Consider the following 16468-nt stretch of genomic DNA (forward strand, 5'->3'; position numbering starts at 1 on the left):
TTTGGGACTATCAGTGGATGTGAATCAGTGAATAAAGTAGTATCTTTATAACTGAGATATAGAGCAGGCTCACCGCCATGGGGGCTAAGATAGTACAGGACACAGGACAATGAGGAGTGCATATTGAGCCCTGAGTGCACTGGGTACAACACACATCCGACAGGAAAAAACGACCCATAAACAAATCCTAAATAATTTGTTTTTAATGGTGCTTTTCCAAGGAAAAATGTAGGAGAAAGTACTCTCCCTTCGAACGTTCATGCCTTTGAATAATGTGAGTTTTCTCTCGTTTTACTAAGATACTCACAAATTCTATTAAACTTATTTAGCTTATTATCATTCAAAAATCTAAAAAATCACATTATTCGATGGCATGAACGTTCGAAGAGAGAGCACTTTCCCCTATATGGTCTTTTAGTACTCTATTCTTCTCAAGTGCGTCTACATAATAGGCTTTTCTTTCCGTTGGTTCCTGTCTCAACTATTTGTCCTATAGTACTTGTCATGTTCTAAAATCACCAAATAGGGGAAACTGGGGCACCACCAAACACGGGGTACCACCAAACACTGCGATTTTTTAATCGGATATTGGATATCAGAGGATAAGACCGATAGGAATTTATAGGCACTATAGGGATGCTTGTATACTGAAGGAATGGTCGTGATAGTCCTAGTAGTTTAGAAATAAAAATTAGTGTTTGGTGGTACCCCGTGTTTGGTGGTGCCCCAGTTTCCCCTAGTCATGAAATGACTCAACGTAGAGAGAAGTCGATAATGTAAAAGCACTTGAGAACAATAAAGTGCTAAAAACCATGTTCATTTTTTAATTGGAATAGCATCGTTAATCAACTTTTTTTTGTATTGAATCCTACCACGACAGTTTGGTGGTTTTAGAACACAACAAAGGATTGGGGAAAACAGTCGAGACAGAAACCAACACAAAGAAAAGTCGATAACGCAGAAACACTTAAGAACAGTAAAGTACTAAAAAAAAACATTCATTTTTCATTGGAATAGTACCATAAATTTTAAACCGGGACCGTTCTAATTAAAAATCCTGAAGTTACTAAAAATACGTGTCGAAATCCTTAAGTAAACCATTTTTGATCCTGAAATATGTATTCCCTTAAATTCATAGTCTCGTTTAAAGAAAAATTAAATCAATCCGACAAATATTTTGTTTTTATAAATAGACATTTTATTTATTCACTGAGTTTTTGAAAAAATTGTGATGGATTTATGGTACGATCAGAAAGATCGTACAGATACTTTTCGAGAAGCCTTAACTCACATGATTACTGTGCAAGTTTCATCTCTATACGAAGTGCAAAACGTTCTTGCATAAAATTAATTTGTATTCAAACTATAAACTTATAGATATGTAGGGGAAACTGGGGTAAAACTTGTCAAAACGCATATTTAATTCTTTGAGCATATTCTTATAGGAAATTTACTGTTCTACAAAATTGCACAAGACTATTTTCCTCTATTTCGAAAGAAATGTGATTTTTGAATCATTAGGTGTGATTCCTTCTAATCACACCTATTTCTAATGCCTTCGCCACACCTTTTAGCTCGGTATAACTTCATGAAATCGAAATTCGTGTCCTTTTCTTTCTCAGAATATTTGCATAAATCTATCCCACTCTTTCGGTCTCGAAATTAGATTAAACTAAATTTAATTTGATGTAATGTTCAAAATAAGAAGAAGAGTGTGAAAGAGTTGGATAAACATATGCAAAGTTTTTAAGAAAGAAAGAAATATGAATTTGGACTTTGTGAAATTTTCCTGATCTAAAAGATGTGCTGGAGCCATAAAAGTCGATTTTGTGGAGATTATCAAAATTGCTAGGGCAAATTTTGTCAGTCTTCAGATAATTTGTGACGTTTTACTCTCGCAAACGTTAAAAATATCAAATAGACATATTTTTATAGGAAATTTATTCCTCTACAACTTTGTCGAAGATAATTTTTCTCTATCTTAACGAGAAATGTGTTTAAATTGAGCTAATCAGTATTGATATTTTCTGTAACCCAAATATTCTTCTTTCCAAAAATAGGGCTCAAAAATTCAATATTTTTTATTTTACATAATTCTTCCTCGAATCCCTTGAGACTTTGTAAGTTTAAGAAGGTTCATGAAGGCTATCTATAATAAAAATTTCAAGCCTCAGTCTCTTTTATTTTAGAAAATAGGGAGTATTGAAATTTTCGTTTTGACAAATTTTGCCCCAGTCTTCCCTAATATCCGACCTCTCTGATCTATATCTAAATCCGAGGGACGGATTAGTCAGAAACTGATGGAACTGTAATCTGATCATTAATTTCATTATAATTACGTTAAGTCGTCTCTCGACTTAAGTCGTAAGTGTGTCTAGGGCATAATACTTGCTCCAGTCTTATGGCTTAGCCATATGGCTTAACTGCTCTATTTTCTTATCACTCAAGATTTTTTGGAAAAATCCAACTTAGTATTGGATAATTAATAAATGATCTATAAATGATAATTAGTAAATGATCTATGTATTAGATTCTGAAAAATTAATTAATTTGATTGATATTTACTAATTTTGTTGATATTGACTAAAATTATTATTGAACTGCAAAGATTCGCCTCTTGAATTCAGATTCAGATCCCTAATACTGACCTAAGGCTTAGCTATATGCCTTAACTAGTCTAATTCTTACCAATCACGATTTTTTGGAAAAATTTAATTTAGGATTGGATTATTAAAAAAAACCTATTTGGTTCTCAAAAACCGATACAATAGCTCGTTATTTAGGATTTTGAAACCTTCGAGAACTGGGCTTAACCTTTAGTCTGAAGACCGCTTAAAGCTCGAGTGGCTAGAAACGGTAAATACTGCATTATCAGAAAAGATATATTTCTCATGGATTTGACAAAATACCTTAAGCAATTCGTCTAAATTTATTGAAGGACCTATTTTATTTTATGAAAACCTTCAAAGTTACTAAAATTTTAGGAAATAATTTACAGTAGAGTCTCGCTATAGTCCATATTTGGTTCCAGATTTGAAACTTGGGTCGCACTATAGTCCATGTAATTTTTTAAAATTATCAACGATTTTTAGTATTGAAATTGCTCGACGGCTTCCACTTTCTTTGCGATTGTGGTACTTGTCCTTGCTCTCTTCATTGTGGATCACAATTATCACAACTACTTAATAAAGTTTGCCAAAAATATTAAAATAATATGCATGTCGCATACTGAAAAACAATAATAATAATAATAATAAATAATAATAATTAAAATCAGTGTTTTGAAATCAACGGTCGATAAATTGTGGACTATAGAGCGATGGCCTATAGCGAGACTCTTCTGTACCTACAAACTATGACTTGACCCTATTCTGGTTTTATCACCTTACATTCTGTGAAATCACAAATAATGCAAATTTCTCAATTGAAAAGAAAAACAAAGCTGTAATACTTTCACAAAAAAAACCTTTACCCAGTTTCCAATAAAATACTGTATAAAAATTTCACTGAAATATTTACAATAATAAAAAATTATAGATCCAATTTGTCACCAAACAATAATTCATTGCATTTCAAAATAAAATAATTGAAAAATCAGTAAACATTTCAGTGATTATCGATGTTCCTCTTTCACCATCAAACACGTGCAATGAGCACTTAAAGTCAATAAATCTTTATATCTAATTGCAAATCGCCACAGAAATGATAGTATTTCTCCATGAAAAGAGAGAAAATTAACGTAAAGTGCATTTTTCCGTGTAATTTTTCTACCGACTCACCTGAGTGACTTTTCGGTGGAGTGGCCCCCAGAGCTTCACATGGTGAAGATGGAATGACCATTTGGTAGTTGTCTGTGAACGAAGTCGCTTGGTCATCCAGGAAAGACCAACGGAAAAAAAAGAGAGTTCAGTGTTGGCTATATTTGCGTGGTATTGTGGAAATTGTGGAAAACTTTGTAATTTTTCCCCTGAATTTGAATTGCAAATTCAACCTCATCAAAATGCACCTTCAGAGTGTCTTGTTTCTGACCATTTAAGTTTGGGTGTGAGTGCTTCCCAAAAGACGCCGGTCTTGGGACGCTCTTTTCTCCTTGGAAATCGTCTGCATGAAATCAATAAGACCCCGGAATTGAACTCTACACCCTTAGGTCAAGTTACGCTTTTTCACTTGCAATTCAGTTGAAGTTTAAACTTCTAGCAGGCGGATCCTATTCTTATTCATTTGCTGAAGATGTGAAATGTCTCTTATGACTTATCAGGATAAATTAAATTCCTCAAGCTCATTTTATGCAGGAAAAAGTGAAGATTTTTGAAGTTTTTCGAAGATAAAATGAAATAGTTAACCGTAGTTAGTAATTAACCGTAAAAGAAGTTATAATCGGAGTTTTAAAGGAGTGTATAATCTATATGTCGATCTTATCCTGTCTGTGAATTATATGTTATTATTGATCGAAAAAGATACAACCATATACCAATATATAAATTGGTTTTAGAGATTATATTCTGATAGAATTTTAGACTTATGAAGAAACATTTCGCCGTTTGCTCGTATGACTCTATTGATAAAATTCTTGAAGTTAAACGGCAGGAGATAGCGACTTGAGATATTCAGGAAATTTTCCATAAATTATTACTGAGAAACAAATCATGAACTTCCATGTCTTTCTCTTTCTTTTGTCTCTATAAAATTAGTTTTTTTTTTAAATTTTATGTGTTTTGAAAGTTTTTAAGTATAAGTACTTTGTGCATATACAACAATCGATTAACGCTCTAAAACCCAAATTGGTTCTCAGGAGTACCTACTAATCACAAAAATCACATTTACACTTGGTTAGTAGGGGAGACTGGGGCAAAAAGTCACAAATCGAAAATTTTAAAATTCAATATCTTTCAAGATAAATAATAAGATAGCGGCTTAAAATTTTTTCCATAGATAGCCTCCATAGGTCTTCTTTAATGTCGTAGTTTGTTAGAATTTGAACAAGGAATTTAGAAAACAAAAAATATCGAAATTTTTAGCCCTATTTTTGAAATATTTTCCGTGCAGAAGATATCAATTATTATTAGCTACTTATATTAAATTTGATGCACCGGTGATTATTTCCCAAATTATCTGGATATTCTTTGAATACGAATCCGCTATCAATTTTAGAATTTTACAAAGATTCCTTTCTCCAGAAATCCTTTTATTAAAAACGACCACTTGACTTAAACTCGGGACTTGATTTTTCTGAAGGCCTATTCTAGGAATTTTAAGGACAAGTGAAGGTGCACGAAAAAAGGAAAACTTAGGAAATAAAATACAGATTTTGGGTTTAAATAATTTTGAAAAAAAGATATTTAAGTAACATTGTATGTACATTTTGTAAACGCCCAAAGTGCATTAATCTTTTTTTTATTAATTTTAAATATTTTTTAAATAAATCTGTTTTTGAAGTATCTAAAAGCTTTTAAAGCAAAACAAACTTGCAGAGCTTTCTCTATATATTCTGGGTTTTATGAAGTTATAAAAACCACTTATATTACACATAGGGTTGAAGGAACATCTCTTCAACAGGGAACCCCTATTGACACTTTTGTCAAAATGATAAAATTTATTTAATGTATCTGGTAAAATGCAAGTAATATGACGCTTTTTCTGTAATCCATCTTTTTTTATAAAAAGAGATGATCAATTTTCATATCATAAATCGGTACTGAAAATGTCAGTAAGTATGGCATGATAAATTCTTAAAGTGTCAATAGGTGTTCCTTTCACCCTAGAATGCTGTCCCTTAAGTCTGTCTGAAATTTTTGATTTTATCCAAAATAACAAAGAATTTAAAAGTATTTTTGTACCGATCTATCAAAAATCTAGGAAACTTTCATTTTCATGCAGGTTCTTTAATCAATTGCAAAACTTAAACTATAGATACGTTATTACAAAGATTAAGTATTTCTGTGGACATGGGATTTTAGATACTGCCTTGGCATGATTACAATTGTTACCCATTCCTCTTAAAAGATAGATATATATGAAAATACCGCTTATGATATCCTAATCTCCCCTAAAGTAATTCCATTCTATGTAAAGAAGATTTTAATTCAGATTGAATCAGTTCTTGACCGATAAAAAATAATATCGAAGTGGATGAAACTTCTCAAATGCTCAAATTCGTGAGCACATCCCATTAATCTAAATTTATTAGTTCAAACAAATAATATGAACTCAATTTTAATTTTATAAGGTTTAAAGGGTATAAGATAAGTGTGCCAAATTTCGGCATAGTTGCATGCAAGCGCCAAAGTCTCAAGTTTGAAATATAATATATTTAATAGAAATTGATTTTATTTATTCCTTCTACTTAAGGAGTATTGCTTAGAACCTTGTAGAAAGTTTATCATCTTTATTTACTTTAAAATCATTCTTAATACATTTTAAAATGAATAAAAATATAGACATAGCTTTGGTGCCCTATTTCGGCCACCTTCATTCTCATAATTCCTTGCCCTTCGGGAATTCTTCCAATGTCTTTTTCACGTCATCTCGTTTGTCGAAGTTACACTTTTTGTTATTCTTTTGCATTGTATAATCTCTAGAGTATGTAAAAACTAAAAATTCATGAAAATCCGAGGAACAAAAAAGGTGTCCGGAATTTAGCACACTTACCCTAAACAAGGATATAAATCTAAATTATCATGCGTAACTAATTTAAATTCCTTATTGTTGAACCCTATTTAAAAATTTAAAAAATAGGGACGCCTGGTAGAAGAAGGTCGTTTCATGAAAAATTCTCCCGTCTCAAGTGAAAATCTGAGTGAAATTTCTTACTTTCCGGCCCCAAAAAAAACACAGTGATTAATCGCTTATCGCACAGTGCCACCAAGGAGCCCCCCGATGTGAAGAGAATGGGGTGGAATAGAGGTGTGAGAAGAGGATAGGCTAGCCCACAAACCCCAATATGAGAGAGACAAGGTGACACAATTGAGGTGTACAAGATTTGCTGGATAGTTTTCTGGAAAGTGTGTGATTTTATAAAAGTATATATAAAAGTTCAAAATGCGGTCCTCCAATTCGCCTACAATTCGATCTCGCTACGATTTCTACTACGCCATTTCACCACCCTCCTCTGCCTCCAACTACTATGACAATCACAGCGGGAGTCTCTTTGGGGATCCCGTACCACCGCCCCCAGCGGGATTCCTGGAGAATCTCGATACGTATTTGTATGGAAACCTGAGACGTGGTTCAAGTGCAATGGCTACTTTTGGAGGTCATCAGCTATCAGAGTTCTCAGCTAGTGATTTCAGAAGAGCGTCAGCATCTAATCTGACCGAATCTGAAATCACCAGTGATGCCAGGAGATTTAGTGATCTCAGCGAGGGATCTCATATGCCACGACAAATAACTTCAGCCACTATCCAAACATCTTCATCATCTTCTGATCATCTCTTCGGGTAAATTTGCTATTTTCTTGCTTGTTTGATTACTAAGGGAAGATCTTTAGATAAGATCGATAAGATTATTGAACTTCCAACTTTCAATCAATAAATCACTCTTGAGTGATTTTGGCGGGAAATCCTGTAGCATTCACCATATCGTCATAAAGGGTAGAAAGCGAGAAAGTTGGCAGTAAAACTGTGAACACCCTAATGATAAAAAAATATCCCACTCTTTCATCCTCCAGGCAATCAACCGTGGCACCCACTGAGTCTCTCCGGTCACCAACGGAGTGGCTCAGTTACAAGACAGCAGCTGAAGAGTGGAGAAGCTCCTTCCCACGAGTTCAGAGTGCCAGAAATGTGTCAGAGGTCAATCACGGAAGCGCCATGACTGCCCTTATCTTGCCTGATACTACATCATCCTCGAGTGGAGCTGCAACTCATGTTGAGAACACACCAGAACCACATCGAGGAAATTTTGCCAGCATTCCAGACACACAAATTGCCTCAGCAACCAGCAGTGACAATGCAAGTGATGTCCAGGAGACTGAGAAAGATCCTGAAATTCCCTTGGAGCGGACCAATGGAATAATTTCACCCTCACCAGCTATAATAACAGACAAAATCACCACAGGACCTTATAGGTAAAACAATCATTGTATATGAGCAAACGCCTGGCAAGTTGGCCTTTTTATATGGAGCTATTTGAAGCCAATTCCTAAATTGATCTCGGACTCAGCTCACAGTGCTCCAAGGAAAAAAATTACTTAAACAAAAATTTAGTATATTTATCCCTCCATACGGAAAGGTATCTTATAATACGGAAAAACTTTTCACTTTTTAAATATTTAGTATAACGATCACGAGTGCAGAAAAATTCCCATACGAATTTGTATGTAAAAGTAAGAAATTGGCTTCAACTTTGAAGGTCCCCGGCGAGTGACCTGAGAATATTCTATCAATCTAATAATCTTTTCTGTTTTGTAGGATTCCAGCCACGCGAAGTGGAACAAAGAGATCTGCCTTTGCAATCATCACTCAACTCTCACCCAACATTTCGCGACCAGACAGCCCAGATGGACCTCTCTCAGGTCGCTTTTCACCCTTCCGAAGCCATGGCTTAAGAGACATTGGTTCCCGTTCATCTTCACGTGCAGTATCACCTTCACGCACTTCGAAATCCTTAGAGAACTTCCTGGAGCCCCAGAGCTCGATTTATGGAGGTGGTCGACGTCCCAGCTTCGACATTCTAGATTCACTGCCACGCGAAATGGAGAGTTACCAAATCTCTACGGATATTCGTCATAAGACAATGATCCAAATCGCCTCATCGGGTTCTTCCACCCCTCACCAGAACTTCCGAAACCGCAGCTATGAAGCCCTAGATCGAACACCAAGGGCCCGATCAGGGCTATCAGCATCTGAATCTATGCGTCACCTTGAGAGACCCATTTTAAGACGACGCAGCTCCTCAGGGAGCTCAACAAGACTCCCAGTACGGTCCAAAAGTTCCGTACAACGGGGTATGGTACGAGTTATGAGTCAGAGTGCTATGGGTTCTCCTTCACGCATCCCACGGCCACGAACGTCCATTGGCAGTAGCCTAGATAACCTGAATAGCAGGAGAGGGTCCTCAGTATCGCCCATTAGGCGAGAATCGGTCTCTAGAACGTCTTCCAGACGCTCAGGCAGGCGCCCGAGTGCAAGTGTGAGTATTATAGAACACCAGGGGGAGATATTAGGAAGAAAATGTGTACACCACTTCCAGACAGTTCCACAATTTGTATGGAAGAGCCCTTTTATGGCCTCTACACACTAGAAAAATTCATGTCCATATTGAAGAGTTTTTCCTATACTAGCATATGGAATTTGCTTCAATATGGACATAAATTTTTCTAATGTGTAGAGTCCATTACACTTCCAGCATTTCGAAAGACTCCCGAAAATTCTACAATGCTTCCAGCACTTCTTGCACTCCCATGCACTTCTCATACTTAGGAATCAAAAGCTTGTTTAATATTATGAAAAATCTATTTAAGAAAACTTAAAAATTGTCAAGATATTTATTTTTACATAGGGGAAATTGGGGCACCACCAAACACTGCAATTTTTTAATAGGATATTCGACTTCAGAGAACAAGACTTATACAAATTTTTTAGGCATTATAGAGATTCTTGTTCACTGAAGAAATAGTCGAGATAGTCCAAATAGTTTAGAAATAAAAATTAGTGTTTGGTGCTACCCCGTGTTTGGTGGTGCCCCAGTTTCCCCTATTATTTTCTTTTAATATTTTTGTTTTTAATATTTTGAATTTCTAACAGCAGATATTCTTGCATACTAACGATATTTTAATATTATCTGTGTTTTACGACCAACAGAATTTCTTTCTATTTATTTTCTAATGGTCTCTACACACTAGAGAAAAATATGTCCATATTTTTAGAGTTTTTCCTACACAAGCGTAGTCAATTTTCTTCAATATGGACATAAATTTCTCTAGTGTGTAGAGGCCACAGCAGACCAGTGCAGCTAGTTCTGGAAAAGAGGTCTCTTGGGTCTCTAAAAAAATGTATTGTCGTTTCTAATTTATTGAAACTGTTTTGTGTTGTCGGGCTTTTGCCCTGAAAGATTCCTCTGGGAGACCAAAGCTTATCGCGGCCAATTGCCCGGCAGCGATCCAGCTCTGTGCCCCATCCGAACACTTCCAGGCCATGTTACCGATTGATTGAAAAAAAATCCCTCTATCGAAATATTCCAAGGCACTTTTCAGTCATTTAAACTTGATGTAAATAAACACCCAAAATGCTTTTTTTTGTGGAAGTCTATCATTGAGACCTTTCCACAATTCGACTAACATTAAATACTGCAAAGGCACCTTTTCGTTCCTTATGTGTTTTTGCCACTCGAATTTAAAATTCGGAATTAAACAGAGAAGACTTTATTTTCGGACACTTCCACTTCCAAAGACTTCCAAGCACTTCATTTTCAGCTGTACACCACTTCCGACCCTAATATCTCCCCCTTGATAGAACAGAATTTCAAATATCTGGTTTTTGAAAACCTAAATCTTCTTTCTTTATAGAGTCTTCTGCCCGCTGTAACTCTCCTTACGGATACAAATCAGAAGGCAAAGGAGAGAAATTCAAGATCACCACGACGTCCTGGTGTTCTCAAAGTCACTCCTCTCTCGCCCATCATTGGCACGCCAAACAAAGAACCAGAGTCACAAGAAGTAGCATTCGAGGAAGCCAGAAATACCACAATGTCACCCTCGAGAATCCCAATACGATCAAATAGTATAACGCGCCCTATTTCACGTTCCAATACAACTTTGGGAGTAACGACAACCACCCAAAAGACTCAGGGATCCCCACAGACGGCTTCTAGGTAGGTTGGCAATCAATCTTGTTACAACTGCCCTTACATGGCGGATATCATTATTTAATATGAGAATCAATTTCAAAATGCCCTGGAGCAGAGGATTATTTAATATTTTGTTTAACAACTTTTGCTGCCCAGCAATAAATTGTTGTTGGCGTTTCAGATGAATGTTTCACGCGAGTTTGTTGTAGTTTCTTGGGGGAGGGAAAGTGAGGTACAAGTTGTAAATTTTACACTTTTCACTGTAAATCTCTTCTACAGGGACGCCAGTCCAGGGAAGTCATCGGCAAAGGCCACATCTAAATCCCCAAGTAAAAAGTCCCAAAAGCCCTTTGTTAAATGCCACGAGGCCAAGAAACCACCCACAGTGATAAAGAAACCACCCATTGGGGGTGGTCCTGCTGACAAGAAGGCTGTGACGAAGACCACCAGAAAAATTGAGACAGTGGCCAAAGTGAAGAAGACAGAATCTGCGGCTGATGCCAAGAAATCCGTGAAGAAGACGCCAAGTTTTCGGAAGGAAATTGCAAATGGGACAGTGAAGAAGGAGCCAGCAAGTACGAAAAAAGAACCATCAGTAGCAAAAAAGGAGCCATCAAGTGCTCGACAAGAGACCTCATCAGCCACCAAAGAAACTCGTGGTAGGGTAAGCAGAGAAAATTCAGGATTGAATAGGACCAAAGGACCTCCCAAGTTGGAAAAGAAAGCAAGTTTTCGCGCGGAAAAACCACAGGCCAAAGTTGTAAGTTTAATAAACTGTAGGGTAAGTGTGCCAAATTTCGGCATAGTTGCATGCAAGCGTCAAAGTAATACTGAAATGTAATTTTTTAAATTCAAATTGATTTTTTTATTCTTTCTTCTGAAAGAGTGTTGCTTGGAGCCTTGTAAAGAGTTTACCGTCTTTATTTACTCTAAAATCATTCTTAATACATTTTAAAATGAATAAAAATATAGACATAGCTTTGGTGCCCTATTTCGGCCACCTTCATTCTCATAGTTCCTTGCCCTTTGGGAATTCTTCCAATATATTTTTCACGTCATCTCGTTTGTCGAATCTACATTTTTTGTAATTATTTTGCATTGTATAATCTCTAGAGTACGTAAAATCTAAAAATTCATGGAAATTCGAGGAACAAAAAAGTTGGCCGAAATTGCAAACTGACCGGAATTGGGCACACTTCCCCTAGATGAATAATATAGATAAAATTTTATAACATTGACCTTTATTCATGACAGATGGAGGAGGATAGTGTAGAAAGTGAGGATTTAGTGAATACTGAAGGCTCAGAGTCTCCAGATAAATTCCAAAAACTCATTCCTCTCACAAAACCCAATGTTGTCTCAATGACAACAGCAGCTATAGCTTCTCAACCAGTTCAGATCACCACAACACTCACTAATCAACTATCAACTCCCAAAATTTCCGAAGAAGTTGAGAATAAAGATATTCATCCAGCTGCAATTCTCGAGAAATCCCAGAAAACTCTAGAAACAATCCAGAAAACAGTCAATGAAGCCACTGAAGAGATTCATAAAACCATCACGGAAAATCTCACGGATCTTAAGACCCTAGAACAGGACATCCAGAAGGCAGATTGTGCTAAAGAGGAAGAACAACCGGAAAAAGAAAAACCCCAAATGACAAAGAAAGAAAGTTCGAGAAAACTGCAGGAAGTTTGTGAAAGAATTGCTTCTGAAACATCAGTGGTGAGTTATTTCTTTAAGTTAAAATACGAATCTTAAGAGAGTGATTAACAACATTTATTTACAAGGTGGGAAAGATGACTCAGGATGGCAAGAAGACCCCTAAAGAAAGCCTTTCCAAGCAACCAAGTTCACAGACACTTGCCAAAACCACCATCACAGAAGCGATACCGGAAGTTGAGAGTAATAATAACAACAATAACAACAACAATGAACCGACCAAGGACATGCCGCCGATTGATGTGGCAATTTCGGTTGTTGAGACAAACAACAACAATCCAGTAACAGAAACAGTCAACAACAATTTAGGAGATGGAGCAAGTGAAGAGAAGATTAGCGAGAGGGCAATTTCAGCCTTGCCAGAAGTTGAACTCGAGAGTGGGAACTTTCAGCAGTCACCAGCAGTTCAACAGGACATTGCACAAGTCAGCCCCGAAACAGCCAAGAATACCAATGGAACGAGGTAAGTGATCAAAAGAGGGCATAACCAGTAGGGGAATTCTGTAACGATATGACAATGTCATATGACAAATTTTCGTGATAAATTCGGGGACAGGACAGAACGACATCAAATGGCCATTACAAGGAACTCTATGAAGCTCTTTTGTAACTGACATGAATCTGGTTTCAATTAATTTTTGCGAATCTTCCGCATAAAAAATTCTAATTTTGTCATATGACATTGTCATACTGTTACAGAATTCCCCATCAGGCAGAGATGTAATATTCTGAAGTGTTTCTAGTCGTGACTAGTAGCTATAGTTTAGGAACTAGGTCTACAGATTTAGGAAAAATAGAAATTAATTCATTCATTCATTTTCAACCGCTTATCCCTATTGGGGCACTCAATGGGTCAAGTGGTAGAGCACTCGTTCTATGATGCAAGTGTCCCGGGTTCGAATCCCCTTTAGGTCACCAGGAATTTTTCTGGCGTTAAAGGTGTTCGGATTGCATCCAGTGAGCTTCACTGCACTTGATTTCATGGGCATGGGACTGACAATCTCATTCCGTACAAGAAAAAATAATAATGCATGTCTAGAAATACCCTTACGGGAAGGCCTAGTTCCTTCATGGAATGTTGTGCCAGAATTATTATTATTACTTACTTACTTACTTATCCGGTGCTACAACCAATTACTGGTCTTGGCCTGACTCAGGACCCGCCGCCACTCGAGCCTGTTATTATTATTATTATTATCCCTATTGGGGTCGCGGGCCTATGACACCCGAATTAGCAGCCCACGTTTGTCGATCCTCCGCCACTTCAGTAGGGGAATTCTGTAATTTTCGTGGCATTGTCACGCGTGAGTTCGAAACCTAACAATACCATTAAAGCTTTTTTTTGTCATATCATATGAGTTCGAAAATGCAATTCATTGGTTTTTTAATGAAATCCCTTTACTTGATGATTTTATGAAAATACAGTACGTCTTCGTTGATTTGTTTAACAAAATTCATTGTCATTTGAATTGCCAGAAATCTCAAATATGTGACTTCTGACAATTCCACGTGAGCTGAAATGGCAATGTCACGGCTACAGAATCACATTTTCGAAAAAGCTCTCCTAAGATTCGAACTCAATTTGCCATATGGCATTGTCAGAGCGTTACAGAATTTTCCTCCAGAAAGATGTTCGGGTTCGATCCCAAGGCGTTCCAAGGCAAGATTCTGAATTTGATTCAGTCACATTGCCCTAGGTCTGCCTTGAGATCGATGCCTTCTCACAATTTTTTTTTTATAACTCCTCTGTTTATTTCACAATCTGTTTTACATTAAGATAAACAATTAGTGAAATCTTCTGACATTTTGTTTTAATAGACATGTAGAGGTTTTGCTCATTAGCAATCCTCAAGATTGTTAATTTTACATGAAGTAAAATATTTGAGAACGTAAACACAATGGCTTGCATAGCTTTTCTGGGGAATCTTTTGAAAAATAGCAATATTTTAGTAATTTCTGCACCGAATTTAAAAATTTTGACGAATTTAGACTAAAGTTCAAAAACGCTCTCATAAATCTTAGTAGCTTTTCTTGAAGAAAATTACGTTTAATTTTGAGAAAAACTGTCTCAAAAGAAATGTTCTTAGAGCGAAAAGGCTTTATTAGAAAAAACTGGCGTAAGTCCAATTTTGAACCGATTTTGATGATTCTAACCAACTGATGGCTGATTTTTCTAACATTTATATTAGTTTTTCAACACTCAGAAAAATAATCGAGTAAAACTTACTCGAATCGATGTTGAATTAACTCTTTTTCGTTGTGATTTCCGTTTAACAATATTTTAGAGTTGATTTTACTTCTATTTAGGTGTAATATTCGGAAGAGTTGTTTTAATTTTTTTTTCTTAAAATTTACATGACAAAAGAGTGTAAATAGGGTAAGTGTGCCTAATTCCGGCCACCTTTTTTGTTCCTCGAATTTCCATGAACTTTTAGATTTTACGTACTCTAGAGATTATACAATGCAAAAGAATAACAAAAAATCTAACTTCGACAAACAAGATGACGGGAAAAAGATATTGGAAGAATTCCCGAAGGGCGAGAAACTATGAGAATGAAGGTGGCCGAAATAGGGCACCAAAGCTATGTCTACATTTTTATTCATTTTAAAATGTATTAAGAATGATTTTAAAGTAAATAAAGACGATAAACTGTCTACAAGGTTCTAAGCAACACTCCTAAAGTAGAAGGAATGAAATAACTCAATTTCTATTAAAAATATTACATTGCAAACTAGAGACTTTGGCGCTTGCATGCAACTATGCCGAAATTTGGCACACTTACTCTAACTCTTTTTAAGACTGAAAACACCTCGTTTTAATATTTAAAATAACTCGTTTCAAGAGTTAAAAAAAATCGTTTTTAGAGATAAAATAACTCTTTCAAATTCCAAAATGAATATGTTTTGTAATTTTGTGTTTCTTTTTATTTTATAATTTTCTTTATTAATATTTTCTTGACCTCAAGTTCCCTATGTTCCGAGCGAAATATCACGTATAATGCACGCACATGTCTTCATGAAACACTAGACATATTTCTAATTGATGTTCCATATGAACTTTGTCACACGAAAATCTTCTTGACTGAAGTATATTCTTAAAACGAAAACACTTAAGCATATACTTCAGTCGAGATGAAATTTTACATCGAAAAAGTGTAATAACTTACATCCATATCCAACGAATTAATTCAACTCGCACGTAGAGTTGTTTCAACTCTATTTACTAAAATTTACAACGAATAAGAGTAACAATTACATCGATATTCGTAGAGTTAATTCAACTCTGCCATAGAGTTGACTTAACTTTTAGGATTTTTTCTTAGTGATCGTATTCACAAATTAATAATTAGGAAAAATGTTCTTACGGGGTTAAAATCTAAAATCTTAAACCCAATCTTAAGTCTTACGCTGAAAGCTTGCCTAAGGCAACCAAGAAGACCTCTGACAGTTTTAAGGCAGGCGTTATAAAAATCTCATTTACTACGATAATAAACTTTTTATTCATTTAATATCGCTTTAGTGCACTTATACTCACATTTCTTTTGAAGGTAAATGTAAATAAATGCTGTAAATGTAAATTTAAAACGTGCCTTGACACGTGGAAACTATTCAAGGGTTAAATCCTTCTAGGATACTCATCTAATAAATCAAATATATCTAAATGATCGAATAGATTTCACTTCACAATAATTATATTAATAAGAATTTGATATCTCTTTGCTTCTTTTTGATGCTAGTCCTAAAAGAAGTAATTTTTGTAAAAGATTTCCTATCTTAAAGTTAATAAAACAAACTTCATATGGAATTATTAGAGCAATTAATTCCATAATTTGAACATCAAACATAATTTATATACGCAGAAAATCTTTTATTCGTGAAGCAATAAATAAAAATTGTATAACTTCTTGTTGCTTACAGCATACTTTCAAGATTGTTTCCCTATCTTTTTTCCCTATCTTTC

The 16468-nt window shown here is 35.6% G+C and overlaps 1 protein-coding gene across 2 annotated transcripts in view; it reads left to right on the top strand.

The window, feature by feature from the left end:
- Window positions 1-16468, top strand: part of LOC129802796 (protein stum) — a 41951-nt gene that overhangs the window by 5140 nt on the left and 20343 nt on the right. The window contains exons 2-8 of one of the 2 annotated variants that reach the window (XM_055848896.1): window positions 6857-7436; window positions 7667-8065; window positions 8409-9129; window positions 10505-10809; window positions 11065-11545; window positions 12040-12510; window positions 12576-12970. In XM_055848896.1, the coding sequence (XP_055704871.1) occupies window positions 7039-7436; window positions 7667-8065; window positions 8409-9129; window positions 10505-10809; window positions 11065-11545; window positions 12040-12510; window positions 12576-12970 (3170 nt within the window). In that variant the 5' untranslated portion in view covers window positions 6857-7038. Of the gene's footprint in view, window positions 1-6847; window positions 7437-7666; window positions 8066-8408; window positions 9130-10504; window positions 10810-11064; window positions 11546-12039; window positions 12511-12575; window positions 12971-16468 lie in introns of those variants that run through there. The other variant, XM_055848897.1, reaches the window with a different exon arrangement.

Source organism: Phlebotomus papatasi, chromosome 2 (genome assembly GCF_024763615.1).
Source record: "Phlebotomus papatasi isolate M1 chromosome 2, Ppap_2.1, whole genome shotgun sequence".
Classification (NCBI taxonomy): domain Eukaryota; kingdom Metazoa; phylum Arthropoda; class Insecta; order Diptera; family Psychodidae; genus Phlebotomus; species Phlebotomus papatasi.